The following is a 15,817-nucleotide window of genomic DNA, read 5'->3' on the forward strand; positions in this document are numbered from 1 at the left end:
AGGTACATATCACACAAGTGTTTCAAAATTACTATTAATGAAATTTACACACGACTGTAAGAGGGTATCCTCGTCATCAACGCCTTTTTTCCCCTTCCTCCTCGTACCCTGCAGCGTGTTTTGAGGGTAGCAGGTTAAAGATCTAACGACACTGATGCCCACCACATCTCTTAATCCGATTGTTTAAAACACCGCTCTTTTCCTAACACGTTCGGTTAATTTCCTTCTTGAAAACTGACGCTGTCTGACACCGTAACCAAGTGTGCGTTATAAATGGGTTGACCACGAGAATAATAGTACGCTTTGTCCTGCAGTTTTGGGCCACATTGAATATTTAGAGCCCAAACAGCTGCAAAGCATGCGATGTCGTCTTGTAGTATCTGCACATAACTTTCAGGAAAACAGGACACTTTACAAGTTCTAACATAGACCCTAGAGAAAAACTGGTCCGAATAAACGGCGGCCATATTGATTCGAGACAGATCCATGTGAGTTCTTTTTTAATTCAACAGAACGAACAACTAATTTACAGTGGTCACTTCATGCGGAAACATCGATTTGACTGTTGCGACGCTTGGACTAGATAGTCGATGTGTGAACCAAAGACAACAAAAATTTGAGTGTTCTCTAAACAAATACACTAAATACAGATGTTATGACGACAGTTTAAGTTGAGTCTCGTCAAAGCGTAGCGTCAATATACCTGGCACATATACTCAAAACGCTGGCAGTTACTAAACTCCCTGTTTTAAATTTCATATTCACACACCTTTCATGCGGTATAATACTAAGCTTTATCGTTGATAAATGATTTGAGGTCCGGACTTGAATTTATTCTGATCGCCAGCAGATGATCTGCGAGACTACGTCGCTAACACCTTACGCTTCCGTGTTGGTAGAGAAGTCTGAAATGTCATCAGTTTTACAAAAAGACATTCTCTAACTTTCCTTCAAGGCGTTAGGATTGTGAATATAAGCGTAATCTAATACACTTGATCAATATACTTATTTAATTTTCCCGCATTCAATGAACTTCATTTTTAAATAATCACTCGACATCAAAATCGGGATTCAAAAACTCTCCGTAAAGCAAAAAATCGCATCAACAGATGAAAAAAGTAAACAGAGTTTTCGAAAGCTTTTTAGGTTGTTTTGAGAGTCAACAGACTCAAACAACGGTGTGTATTGCATTAGCATCATAACAGGCCGACTGGAAGAAATTCTGACAAAGGGGAGCAACGCTGAACGCATTTAATTTGATATTATACAGACTTTAACATCAAAGAACATTTATTGTTCAACCTGCACAGAGGAAATACCTTCGATAGAATTTCATTTTATGCAATTCGAGCACAGTCTGTAAAACTGGTATTTAATTTTCAATTCGAGCGAAATGCGCGCCAAAACAAAGGGAAAATACGCAATGCACGTGATCGTCAAAAACTCGTTTCCTTCCTCGATTTCCACCTTTCACCAAAAAATACGGTTAAATGTGATACTTAAGCGCTCACAAATCTCCGTTGTCACGGTAACGCGACCTCTAAATGTGAGACGACTAGTTTTTATCACTGGCAAAACACCCATATGCATTCATTGTCATTGACGGCAACGAACGAATACAATTTCCTTGTCACTTAATCAGATTTTCACTCGACTGGTTGATACAGCGAATTGTATTGTGTGATGTCTTGTATCCTTGTTTTTACACGGTTGAGTGTTGGCGAGTCGGCGTCGTGGCGGCAATATTAATATCTGGTGATTTTCACGCTTAAATTAAATGGAGAGGCAGAGTACCATTTCTACTTGGAAATGCTCTCACCGTCTGATCCGAAATGTACACTGAAACACGTGCGTGGCGCGCAATAAAGTCATTTGGACAAATGTGGAACGGTTATAAAATCCGTGATAAATAGTTACATCAAGCTTATTGCTCGGTACCCCTGGTACGGATATTGTTCGATTGTCTGATGTTAAACCGATCAGTAGTTTTAATATTAATTTCCAATTGATTGAATCGATGAGTTGTAATTTTCCGGGACCGCTCGCTGTAAAAATACACAGTTTTACAAGCGTTCAAAGCGTTTCCTCGTTCAGCTGCAAACAAACTGTGAATAACTACGTTTTAGTTCCTCCTCTCTGAAGAGGGCGCTCTTGTAAATTCAGAAATCTGTTGCATCTTTTCGCAGTCGTTTTTCGCTTGTTCATTCACTCTCCGCAGTGAAGGAACATGCAGACCATGCAAGGCTGGGCTTTGGATGAGCGCCACCACACTGTACAAAGAGACATGCACAAGACGTCAAATTTCCTACCTCTCTTTGTAAAAAATGGCTTGTAAATGTTTGGTCGAAAGTACGTCTGTCTCTTGTCTGAAAATATTTTGTCGACATCATCATGACAATTTTAATCAGGTATGTGTCTTACAGATGTCAAAGGAAAAGATTAGACCATTCAATTCGTTGTTTTATAGCTTACTTTACGTTAAAACCTGTTGAGCAAGTCATCAGTTTTACGTAGCTTTCTCCTGTTCTGCAAGCAAACTTCGACTACATACATGTCGCCATCGACACGTCAGTATCACGCCGCCGTCGCCGTCGTGCGTTGTCGTACTTCCGATGTTGGTCTTCAAGCTACGGTGCGGACGCAGATACCCGAGAGTCGTAAAGTCGATTTTCCTTCAGGGGTGGTATGGAACGCGAAATTTCAAAAAAAATTCACCAAATCTTTAGTTACACATCGTAAAGAAATTTCGTCTATAGTTCATCGTGAATTCAACTTATGTTACTTACAACCAGGCAAATTGAAAGATAGATAGTTAGATTTACCAAAGCGTACATTATTTAGTGTCTTATTTGTTTACATTGCAGAAAAATCGCGAAGTCAAAATGTTGTCTCGTGCGTTTTGACAAAAAATACAACTCATTCACTCCTGAATTTTCCGATAGTACTCCCTACAATTTTCTTCTCCAAGTTTGATTTTGTCACTATCCTTTTACTCGGACATCAAACTTACACGCTGTGTCCTCAGTTTTGGCGATAAGGCCGTGAGACGGAAACGTTAACCTAAAATAGCACCGGCGGGTGCAGGTATCCTTTCTAATCCCTAAAACAACAGCTAGAGCGCATGCGTGAAGGTTGCCCTCTAGCGACGATACTCATTTGTCAAGTGTGTCATTCAAAGCTGTAGTAAAAAATGTTTGTTTCATGTTGGAAGCGCGGGTCCCGTCGGAAATCGTACCCCAAAATGCAAAGAAGATCGTTATTTACGATAGACTATAACTGGTATGGACTCAGAGACGTATTGAAAGCCATCGATGCTGGTTTATTATAAGTAAACTGGCTTTTTGTAAGGGAAATCCGTCTCCGAATTCGGCGATAAGTGCGTATAGCAGCCACTCCATTTCCCAACTTCCTATATTTCTAATACATACCAAAGCGGTCATCGCCATTTATCGAACCACAAGCGAAAGTTGCGCGAGGATAACTTACATGTTATTGTTTTTGAAATACTGTAACGGTTATACCTATTCTGCACGACTGCAACTTAAGTAAGCGACAGAAAACTATCAACTGAATGCTTCCCTAACAAATAACTGGATTCCACGGCAGTAATATTAAATGAAAATATTGTGAATGAAGTTGTCAATAATGATATCGCCTGTAAAGTTAGTGTACTTCCGGTTTCAGGTGTCTGAATTTCAAACACTATCGTACTGTCAAATGACCTACTCCAGAAGCGATATTCACAAAATCTATTCCTTGACATAAAATTGGACGAAAATTACTAAAATTGTTCAAGATAAGGCTATGAGACTGAAATGTTAACTTCAGAAAGCAGGTCACTACTAACAACTTTCTCCTGATAATGCAACCAACTATCATTAGCAATGTCAATTTTCTTTGGTAAAATTTTAATTATTTTAAGGGAAAAACACTGCATGAAGGTCACTTTTGATTAGAAACCATTATTCTTAAAATTACATTCCATAAAATACTCGATCTCAAAGTTACTGGGCGAAATTAAACTAAAATTTCGAGCTTCATCTGCCTGAACCGTCGCCCCGTCGGTCTGATGTTGCTCTGAAGCGCACGCCAGGACCCCCTCGGCAACGATGGAAGTTGGCATAAGCATGCTTAGCAACAAAGGGAAAATTGCATGTCTGCGTCTGCACTGCTACTAGTATTTCAATGACTAGACAACTACAGTAATTTGGAAAGTGTGAAATGCGCCGCGGAGTGGAAGTGCGCTCAGTGAGTATATGGAACTTCAACAACAACCACATAGATTTTTAACCAGGAAAGTGTGGTTAAACAATACAAGACACTGATTACTTTTGACGTGAAAGGTACAACTTTTACGGATATTGTCCTAGATAAGTATCTCTGGTTGACACCGATAATTTGTTCATAGAAATTATGATTTGTATTTGTTTTTCTCATTCGTTTTGAAAGACGATAATTCGGCACCCCCTTCCGAAAATGATGTATCAACATTTATGTCGATTTAGAGGCTCATGAGATGCGACTTTCCGATTTTTTTTAAGTCAAAATATTTTCTAACTTTCGCAGATGTTCTGGAAATCATATCAATTAAATGATATTCCCTTTCAGAATATCGATAACGACAACATTCAATTGACAGCTTTTTACTTACCTTGTTGAAACTTATATGTGCACAGCGCCACACAGTGGTCAATAAGTACATCTATATTGAATAATTTTACTTTGTAAGTGAATTCATGAAAACCATGCAAACAGTTGCAGCCTATTGGTCTTGAGCAGCGACATCGAAGTTATTCACTCTGTTTATCTTCTTCTTTCTTCGATCACTCATTAAAGCCCCAATAGCTGCGAATTTTATGCATTATTTTCATGATTTTATTTTCAAAATGCAGTATTTCCTACACATACACATCGTGATCATAAAAGAAAGAAGGATGGTGCAATTTACTTGAATGCACAACACACGATGGCCAACATTTTGTTGTTGTAGGCCTAATCTTTATTTTCTCTGTCACATGATTATTTTTGAAAATGGCGGGAAATCAAAAATGATGTTAAATCGTTTGAATATACGTGCCACTTTCGACAATCATGACAGTGTTATACATTATTTCAGTCTTTAATGGGTCTTACTCAAAGAAAACTCTTGGAAAACTGAGGATATTTTTAGATCGGTTTATTACGCATTCGAAGCTATTGGGGTTTTATTTTTGTCCTTTATTACTAAGTTATTCCTGTTTTGAATTGGAACCCTTTTCAGTCCATCCGACGGATGATGTTTGTAAACGCAGGGTAGGTATCGTATACCGTGTCGGTTGTCAGTGCGAGAGCAAAAAGAAAGGAATTGCCAGGTGACGTTCCGTGTTAGAGGGCGCAAGTTAGTGCTCGTCTGAATCGGCAACACATACGGAAACTGGCCTTACCGTAATTCTCAGATCTGCCCTCCGTACGACATAAAAGTTCACTGTGATAAATAAAAATGAATGGCATAATTTGATTGTGTTGCAATAAGATGTTTTTGTGACTTTTAGTGGCCTGATTTTCTCTGGACTTCTTCAAAGAATGTCATCCCGAAACTGGTGAATCTTTGGTCGTTTACATATCGAACAGTCGCGAAAGAATGTGATACAAATGACAACTATGAAAATGCAAATATTCGGCCATATTGACCAATAACATTTCGACAGTTGACAATCGACAGCTGTTGAACATTTGCCTTCCTTCTGGTGATAATGTTCGACCAGTTTTCAGATAACCTCTCGCTTTAGGTGAGTGACGATACGAAATTTCTCTCTAGAGGTGTAGTCGGTTTCAAATTTTTCTAATATTTAGTAAAATGTCAAGTACCCTGGACCTGCCATTTTCAAAACCTCTTCATATAAGATGGTGGGAATGAAAGGGAAAACTTGTCTAACTTTACATGACTTTGTTTCTTCCTGCAGAGTGCACGGTCGAAATTCCTCAACAGCTCAAGCTACACTGCGTCTTACCGATAGAAAATAACTGAACACGAGGAAAACAGAAATGGCACATTTCCAGTTTGAAACTTCAGTCAATGAATTGGTTAGACTTGATGGTCCGGTCGGTGGTCCTATGCCAAGATGGCAGAGGAAAGAAAAACAGCAAAAAGGTAAACCGTAGTTTTGTGTTCTCAAATAGCAAGCTTTTATTGCAAGAGAAAACAAGCCTCAGTGTCTAGTTGTTCTTTCAGTCAGCACTTCAACGTTGCCACATTACTGGCTGTTCAGTGTTTCACTTCAGTCATTTTGAAGAGCGTCGTAAGGTATGATTTGTCGTAAATATCTTCTAACATGTGGCTGGTGTGGGTATATTTTTCGACGCGAAGGTCGACCGCTACTATTTTGGAAGAGTTCTTCCGTGAAATTTACAGTCTTTCGACTGTTTCTGTCGCGAATACGCCATTTTACAAGCGGTATAGCCACAAACCGATGACGTCAAATCTCCGTACAACAAACACAAACGCCTTGTAATTATTGCACTGTGTATTGTGTATGACGATTTGACGTCATCAGTTTGTGGCTATACCACTTGTAAAATGCTGTCGCAAAAATACATCTGAATCATCATTTTAATTTTGTCATCAAGCGATCAAAAAAATAATCGATAACAAAAACTAAATTCAACAGAACACTTATTTACGTAACCCGACCTAGATCTACTGGTTGAAATTGTATCAAAGTTTCGACAATGCTCGACAGGAACAATTTCACTGGGACGGTGTTTATTAGTAGCGATAAGCGGGATATTAAGAAAGGTAAATTTATGTGTGCTCAAAATAACGGTAATTTTAATTTTCCAGAAAGAATTTGCAGCGGCAATGCCAATAGCCTGTCTCTGCCAATGTCACCGTCTCGTTTGCCTCTACAAAAAACTCCTAAACGGACGCCTAAGAAGTCTCCTCGGTCGGCAAAATCTCCCAATGGGAGTAAAAGTCCAAAATGCAAGAGTACTAGTCCAATTATGGACAGGTAAGTTTTGAAAATTACTGCACGACGTTAACCTTGCATGGCCGGTAATGAATTTTGTTGATTTAACTCACTTTGCAATTACCTCTTGTAAAAAAAATTGACTTTCAAAGGATAACCCAGTTGCCTTCTCTTGGGGATACCACTATATCTTGGGAGGTCAGAGATTGTTAACCACTTCTTTATAAAATTTGACACTTTTCATTTTAGACAAAGCATAAATACCATTTTTCACTTTCAATCAGCGCATTTTCTGTCATTCCGCGCATGCTCTCCTATCTTGAACACCCTTTCCACGAATTAATGGTTCATCAGTATCTATTCCTTTGTGGTATTGACTATTAACTATGTACTCAGTATCACGTAACATCCACAAAAGAGTCTGCGATCGGATCCGAAGTTCGAGCCTCGAAATTCAAAGACAAACTTTCGCTAAAACTTTTCGTACATGAACTTTAACCCGTTCTGATAGGGGACACCTTGCAAACAAATGACCTAATATTGAATGGTCGCCATCCCTGTGTTACTCTATGGGTAAATTAAAATGTCACAGACTGGCCAGTGAAAACTATAAGTTACTCCGAGGCTCCTTCCGCTTTTAAATGAGCCTCGACAAGTTATAATAGCAGACCCAAATTTTAAAAATTTGAGAGTCCGAATATTTGTCGAGGAGCATTCTATCTTTAAAGCAGAATTTCATAAAAGCTCTGTGTGTATGACTACTAGATCATGGGGGAGGAATTGGGTGAAAAAATGCCATACGAGTGTATACCTCAGTTAGTTTGATTGCATACGTAAGCTAGTACACTAAAATATATTCATAATTGTCACTTAATGCAAAGCCTTTTTACCTCGGAGTCTTTCTTCTCGTTTCCAAATTGCGGGGGGTTTCACTTGGATTTTTCTCAAGCTATACTTTAAGCTTGACCAGACCATATTCCATCATTGCCTACCGTTATTTGTGATTTTTTCCTCCATTTTAATAGATTCATTCCAAATCGGTCAACAATGGACATGGAACGAAGTCACTTTCTGTTGACGCATCCATCGGGGATCGAAAACGAGGCTGGTGACGGTGACGAAGACGACGACGAAGATATCGAAGCCAAACAAAACCTAGCAACTGCTTTGAATGGTGACTCGATCGCTGACGCAAAGATTCTCTCGTTCAAGAACAAAGCCCCGAGAGCGGCTGAAGGTATTTTGATGCTAGTAACTACTCAGTCGGTCAATTTCAAGATCTACCATGAGGCGATGAAGTCAAAAATACGAATACAAGGCGAATTGTACCTTACACTTTGACATCCCGAACACCTTACGCGCCATTGCTACTTTCGATAAACTAACTTTGCACATTAAAACTAACATTGCTCCGAGTATTGCTTGAAATAGCTCGTCCCTGATATGCTAGTATCTTATTCAGTAGACTGTGTGCTTTGAAAATATCTGAATTCGTATTTATCGAGTAACTTAAGCAGTGAGCAAGTGTACGTGGTTAATACCACAAATTTTGCAAAAAACAAATCAACCGGAAGTGTAAAGGCTTTTCTCATTGAAGTTGTTTTCAAAGCCTCAAGGGCGTGCCTAGACTGAAAGATCCGTCGCTCGGGGGCGTTCTCTACGCTCCTCCTCTTACGGGGGAGCATCCTCGAGCGACGGATCTTTTAGTCTAGGGCGTGCCAGGTTATTTGCAGTTTCTCGAAATTCATACGCGACACGAAGCACTAACATGATTTTTTTCTGTCTACCAATATATTTATACGTATTTTCCGATTTTAGAATATATTTCGCGATGTTGATCATTTGGTCATCTTCTTCAGGTTACTATAACAACCTCAGGGTGTTGTACAGTTCGTCATCTAAAGTCGGTGTACCGCAAGCCAAGTCTACTCGTTACATCCCAACAAGGCCCGATTTTGTTCTAGACGCTCCCGAGTTGCTCAACGATTTCTGTAAGTATCGCGAGTATCGTTAACAATGTTGCTTGACACCACGAGGTCGCATATTAAAGAAATACAATAATTAAGTTCGTCAAAAACACTATAATGTGCGAAATCTCATCGACGACGGTAAATTTGATATCGTCTCCCTAAAAAGTACTGAGACTCAATCAGAGTCCACGCCGAGACGAACCGCCACGTTTGTAGCGCCCTCTAGCGGTCAATTGCCCTCACCTATCGACAAACCGTCTTATCAATGGAGCTGAGTTAGAGCGCATGGTCAACTGTTCCAAACCACATCTCCTTATTTCCTTTGTTTGGAATTTCTTTCTTGATACTTGAAACATTTGGCATGTCAGTATCCAACATGACATACCGTGTTTTAGATGGACCGCTCACCATAGCAAATTGAACTTGTTGAGATTGTTTGAGCAGCACGTGTCTTGATGTAATCTTGGGTCGTCAAGCTAAGAAGTATAACCCCTTCTCCTTGGAGAGAAATCATTTTCTAAAATTAACAAATGGATAACTGCTGTTTCTACCAACTAGATTTGACCTTGGTCGACTGGGGTCACCAGAACATCATAGCTGCCACTCTTGGGCGTTCAGTGTACCTTTGGTCGGCCAACACCGGCGTGGTACGGCATCTTGTGGAGGTGCCCGCCCCGGACTACATTTCAAGTGTTCGTTGGCTGCCGCACTGGAGTACGTTGGCTGTTGGTGTATCATCTGGCGATGTACAGGTATTACGGTTTTACTTGGCATGTCATGAAATCTTCATCACAATCCGTCATTATTTGACGGAAAAAATCAAACCCTGCGTTTGCCGTTACACATGATGAAAATCTAAAAACTAACGTACTGTTCGAGGAAGTTTTATCGAAGTTCAAGGTATGTGGTACTCGTGACAAAGTGTAACTTAGCAGGCAGAGATCGAAGATGGTTTTGGATTTCAAACTAAAAATATAGTCAATTCTATATATTCTCGAAAACAAAAATTGGATTATACTGATAGGTTTACATTTTTTATAACTTGATCGTTGAGGGCGGCAGTTATTGTGTTAACGGTAATGTCCGGGCCTTGAAGGCCTGATGATAAGTTTCCTTGGAATTACTGCCTTAACTGCTGCGTGTCGGAATGTGTTGTCATTTGCTTATAAGATTTTCACACCTGTTGTACGAATTCATGTATCGCCAAAACAAAGAAATGGACAAATTAAGGCAACCTAGCAAACCACTGCGGTGCGCCCAAAAGATTAATTTTGTAATTGTTGTGACCAACAAAATATGTATCCCTCCTTTCTGCTTCCCTCTCCCTGCTTCCAACTCCCCCTACTTCCAACTCCCCCTACATCCAACTCCCCCTACTTCCAACTCCCCCTACTTCCAACTCCCCCTACTTCCAACCCCCCCTACTTCCCTCTCCCTGCTTCCAACTCCCCCTACTTCCAACTCCCCCTACATACCTAACACAAACTATGCTCTTTGGCATGACTTTTTGCCTCGTGCCTTCAATCTGCGCCTGTTGCAATGTCCCCAGTCGCCCTTCCTACCATCAACTTAGGTCACGGATTGATGACCTGTCCTGAATTGTCTCATCGGATATATATATATTATACATTTTTCTCTTTGATCAGTTATGGGACGTTGACGTTGAAAAGAAACTACGATGCATGTCTGGCCATGCCGGAAGAATATCAAGTCTGTCATGGAATTCCTACATTCTATCAAGGTGTGACATACTCTTTCTATCTTTGTGACACGAGTCGAAGGGACAATGGCATCATTAAATTGAACAGGAGATTGTGTCACTTTTGTGAATGTCCCGTAAATTTTTTTCAACCACAGTTTGTCAAGTTTTACGTTTCAATTTTTGTCAGGTCTGCTGCACGTAAAATTCCTATTTAAAATAAAGTTAAAGTATCTTTGATGTAAAACAGGACGTTTTTATGACGTATTAATTTAACATCTGATCAATACCGCAATTTACTTCCCCATGTAATCATATTGGTAAGGTATCCATCATGTGCGTGCAGTCACGTAAGTTTTTCACACCACACCACTCCACAGACCGGTTACCAATATTTGGATTACCGTGTCTAAGTAATCCTTTTTTCGCACGTTTTATAAACAGTATACGCTATACTCGGTGAAATTTGAAATAGACTTTTCATTGATTATTTGTACTTCTTTATGAAACTATTTTGTGAGCATTCAAGCAACAAAAGACGAAGTAAAACGAAATTGTGGGCCTGAAAATTTCTTTGTAATTTTTGTGAGGTGTATTTTTTTCACCAGTCTCCCAAAAGTCGCTTTTATCATGGATTCCAACTTTTTTTACTTAAAAAACCTGCGATTTTTGTTTCCTTCCAGTGGTTCTAACAGTGGACGAATTCATAACCACGATGTTCGTATACAGAACCATCACATAGCTACACTTGGTCACCACGAACAGGACGTTTGCGGCCTGGCGTGGAACTCGCCGGGCAGACTCCTTGCCAGTGGCGGAAATGACGACACGCTGAACATTTGGGACGCCAGGTCAACCACGGATTCACAGCCCCTGCATTCGCTGACAGAACACACTGCAGCGGTCAAAGTAAGCAAACACACGAAAAGCTGAGAGTAGAGTCTTGAGATTCCCGACGGGGTGTGGGACACCTGGTCCTGAATTTGGTACAGGTGTACCCCGGGCCAATTCAAAGCATAAACTCTCTACAATGTTACCAGCAAAAGGGGGCTTGCCTGAAAACTTTACATTTTCTGCTATATGATCGGTCAGAATTGTGCTGGGGCAAATCAGGAGTCAGAAATTTACATTTTATCAATATTTTCTTGGTCAAATGTCTACATGAGGATCGAAACTGCTGTCCATTTGTTGTACACCTTTCCTCTGACAATGGCCCCCTCCTTGGGAGATCACTAAATATCATGATTTTTGGGCTGATGTGCAGCGTTTCGGAAGCTTTTATCCAATTGGGTGGCTGAATCTTATCAATATAATTAAATAATTCAAAAAGACTCCCTAAGTTACTGTGAATAGTGACGATCGACCAATCAGATATGACGTTCCGAGCACGCTGCACATCAGTAGGAATTTTGTGTGTTATTATGTGTTTGATTTCGAAAGAAGCAACCAGCACGGTTCTGCATAGCATCGTGTGATGCATCAATGCCATCAGTCTGTCGCTGTAACACTTGTTACCCTCATTTCTTTCGTTCAATTTTTTCGATAAAAAATGATGTTTTTGCATGAATCTGTGACAATTTTGCAGGCAATCGGCTGGTGTCCATGGCAATCAAACTTGTTAGCAAGTGGTGGAGGTACCGCTGATCGAACAATACGGTTTTGGAATTGCGACACCGGATTGTGTCTGAATACAATCGACACAGGTTCACAGGTAAATTCCGTTGTTATACGTTACAAATGTCAAGGCTGTTTTCCAGATGATCAACATCTACATTTCGTAACAGTTATCTTTGCAATGACGGGAAAGATATTAGGAAGTGTAGTGCCGGCCACATGTATTGAGCAAAGTTTCTTTTACAGGGGAAGTTGCCCTAAATAAGTTTGGTATGGTCTTAGAATTTACCTTTTAGAAATATTTTATCTAAAGTTGCGCTCTTCCAAGTGTCTTACGAATATCTTGAAGACTCTGAAATCTTCAGAACTTCTGGCGATGACTACAATCAAATTCAGCATAACTAGTACTGCATATTGAGTATAATTGTTGTTTGAAGGGAAGGTTTTTTAGACGAATAGATTAATTTCGTCTGACATGTTCAAAGGGATGTACACGCCAATCCCATTGAAATTCTCACCTCTAACATTTGTATCGCCAGATTTACCCCGTCACCGAGTCTTCTGCCCAACGTGACAGGTTCTAACAAATCTAACTGAAACTAGTTAGGGTAGTGTTGACATTTGGACGAGATGGGATTATTTTTGGACAAGTTGACCAAAAATTTACCAGATTAAAGTTACTAGATACAAACTTTCAGCATATGAAGACCTTTCCGATTCCTCCTTGACAAACCTTGCTATCGACTGACTTTGAACTTGTATCATTCCATTAGAATGACGTCTGCATTTTTCTTTTATCAAGGTATCGGGAATTCTCTGGTCAAGGGAATATAAGGAATTGGTTTCATCTCACGGATATAAACATAATCAACTGTCTATCTGGAAATACCCAACCATGAAGAAAGTAGTAGATTTGAAAAGTATGTGAAATATCTCGGATGCTATGCAGCTGTGGATTATAAGTTGTATACAATGTGAATCGTCGGGTGATGAAATTTTCTGGCGTGGGGTTTAGGGTTAAAGGTCGCCGGGAGACTCTCGGTAGTAATATTAAAGGAACAGAAGCTGTAACTTTTGATAATTTTTTGATTATTTTTTATTTCAATATATCAACTAGAGTTTCTTGTTCTACTTTCCGTAGCATGTTGAGGTACACAATATTCAGATTGTCAACTCAGCCTGTACATATGTAGAGGGCATTGCTCTTATTAACCAATGAATGCTGGTCCGGACTCCGGACTGGAATTCAAACGTAAACAACAACTGCACCTTTACACTTATAGACGCTGTGTTTTCAAGCTAAGTAGTTGGTACCATGGTGTTTCAACATGCTGTGTGGAGTTGAACAAGATCTTGTAATTGACATACACAACAAAAGAAAAATGATGAACAGTTACTGGCCCCTTTAATTTCTTTCAGATTTCTACAAGAAGCGTCGATTGTAGATTGTCAATAATTGCAGAGTGATATGGCCATCACCTTGGTGTAACAACAGCAAAAACTGTTCATCAAATTCAAAACGTTTGGTCAAATAGATGTACTATCGGTAGCAGAATAGTCAGTTATCAATTTACATGGTAACCCGGGACGGATCTTTTTGATTACGTTGGTATTTGTCAAAGAATGTAAATGTTATGCAAAAGTGACGATACAATGGAATAACAAAAACTTGTAAGATTCTCGCTCTATTCTCGTGATTTCTCGTTTTCAGATCACCGTGACAGGATTCTATGCATGGCGCTGTCACCCGATGAAGAAAACGTCGTCACGGCAGGCGGGGACGAGACTTTTCAGATTTGGAAGTGTTTCAAGGCCGACAGGAAGAGTAAAAAGTCAGCTAACGCCAATGCTGATGCTAAAAAAGATGGCGGCATGCCTGCTTTAACGCGATCGATCAGGTGAAATGGCATAGGGAGTAACGTTCACACGAACCGAGTAGAATAGAAGTTTCAAAAGCTGTGAGACGCAATTGACCGCAGATCTTACTCTGTTAACGAAAACCACAGTGTATGTTCAAGGACTTTAAACTGAAGATTATAGAGTTAAGTGCAATGTTTACAAATGAGAGATTATTATAATATAGTCTACTTTTGAATTTATTGTATATTTTATTCATAGAAATGAATACTTTTGATGTCAAATTTATATTTGTGAGAGTTCGTTTAGTGTGCCGTCTAGTTTATTTGCCGAGCTGTGAAATCGCTTTTATAGTGTCATATTTCGGTTTGTCTGTTCTTTGGTGTTAGAAATTTGAATAAAGTTTTGACAAATAACGTTTATCGCAAGTCTAATTTTTGGAAAGTGAATTGGCAATGCCCGACTCCCTCGTTCTGTCTGCATCTTAGTGAAGTATGCCCTCTACGTTGGGGAGGTTCTCCAGTAGAGCTTCATAACCAGCAACTCTGTGTATGTCTGAACGTGTAACTGCCTTAGTTTGCTCTGGCAAAAACGTGTCAATACACAGTGAATACCCCGTTGGTCTGTGACCCTGAGTTTATTAAATCAATTGTTTGATCAGGTTGACTGGGGATTTGGCCCGGTTCATGGCCTGTTAAACCGAGATAGGTCGCCAGTATTTTAACCGATGTGGTTTTAACTTGAAATTTTGAGTAGCATTAATATTTGTGTAACTGTTACGATGTTGTGAGCGGACGAGCTGCTTCACACATATGGCGGTCTAGTTGCTGTTGCTTATCTACGTGTGGTGTTTGGTAGCAATATACTATGTGTTTGTTATGTTGCGTAATTGTGAAAATGGTTTAGGTACATCATGAAGCCTGTATGGTGAAAGTTGAATGGATTTTAATAAGACCACAAGCTGTCATTTTAAATTCCCAACGAGGACAATGACACCCTATGTTAAATGAACACTGGAAATAAGTACACTGTGCTGTAATCAGACTGACTGAATAACATTTGGCGACTGCAGTGATCCACATATTCTGACAAATTCACTGGCGTGTGTATCTAGTTTATCTTGTTCGTCTAGGTTCGATGTTAGGGCAACCTCAAATATTTATCTTGAATAATAGAAGGGTAACTATCCTACCATTTGAAAGATACAAGCTGACAGTGTCGCTTAGATCACGTTTTCACCATCAAAGTGAGTGGATTGTGAAAGAGTATCATCAATATCACCTTGTTATTCAGAAAACGCCAGTCGGACATTTGTCTTTCACACACCACACTTTGGTAAAACACTTTACAAGCTGTGAACATAATGGTGAAAAGGAGCTTCATTTTCGTCAACATGAATTATGCCAACTACCGGGAAGTTCTTGGCTCTTAATTTCATGTTCATATTAAAGTCGTCACTTTGCAGCATTAACACAACATTGTAAAGTAGCCTACAACGTCAGAAATGCGTAATTTACATTCGGATTCCATTGAGAAGTAGAAAACGTTGTGCGGCATCTGCCCGTATTTCTTTGTAATAGTCATGCTTTCGAAGTATATCCCCCCAGACAGACAGGCATGAAGTAATTACATAGAATATATCAAAGGCGCTCCTCGGGTTATACTTTATTCTAACAAGTAATCGAGACTGGATCAGCTGTTGGGTGGATTTTTCTGGCATTTGTCACGTG

The 15,817-nt window shown here is 39.7% G+C and overlaps 1 protein-coding gene across 1 annotated transcript; it reads left to right on the forward strand.

The window, feature by feature from the left end:
* Positions 1 to 5,680: 5,680 nt before the first annotated feature.
* On the forward strand, positions 5,681 to 14,507 carry LOC139119401 (cell division cycle protein 20 homolog). The gene is made up of 11 exons (XM_070683196.1): positions 5,681 to 5,768; positions 5,943 to 6,130; positions 6,821 to 6,989; positions 7,973 to 8,184; positions 8,807 to 8,938; positions 9,476 to 9,669; positions 10,564 to 10,658; positions 11,300 to 11,525; positions 12,202 to 12,327; positions 13,033 to 13,150; positions 13,942 to 14,507. Exons 2-11 carry the CDS (start codon positions 6,025 to 6,027, stop codon positions 14,130 to 14,132), a joined length of 1,569 nt encoding a protein of 522 aa, XP_070539297.1. The 5' UTR covers positions 5,681 to 5,768; positions 5,943 to 6,024; the 3' UTR covers positions 14,133 to 14,507.
* The last annotated feature ends 1,310 nt before the right edge of the window (positions 14,508 to 15,817 follow it).

This window comes from Ptychodera flava, chromosome 19 (genome assembly GCF_041260155.1).
Source record: "Ptychodera flava strain L36383 chromosome 19, AS_Pfla_20210202, whole genome shotgun sequence".
Taxonomy (NCBI): Eukaryota; Metazoa; Hemichordata; class Enteropneusta; family Ptychoderidae; genus Ptychodera; species Ptychodera flava.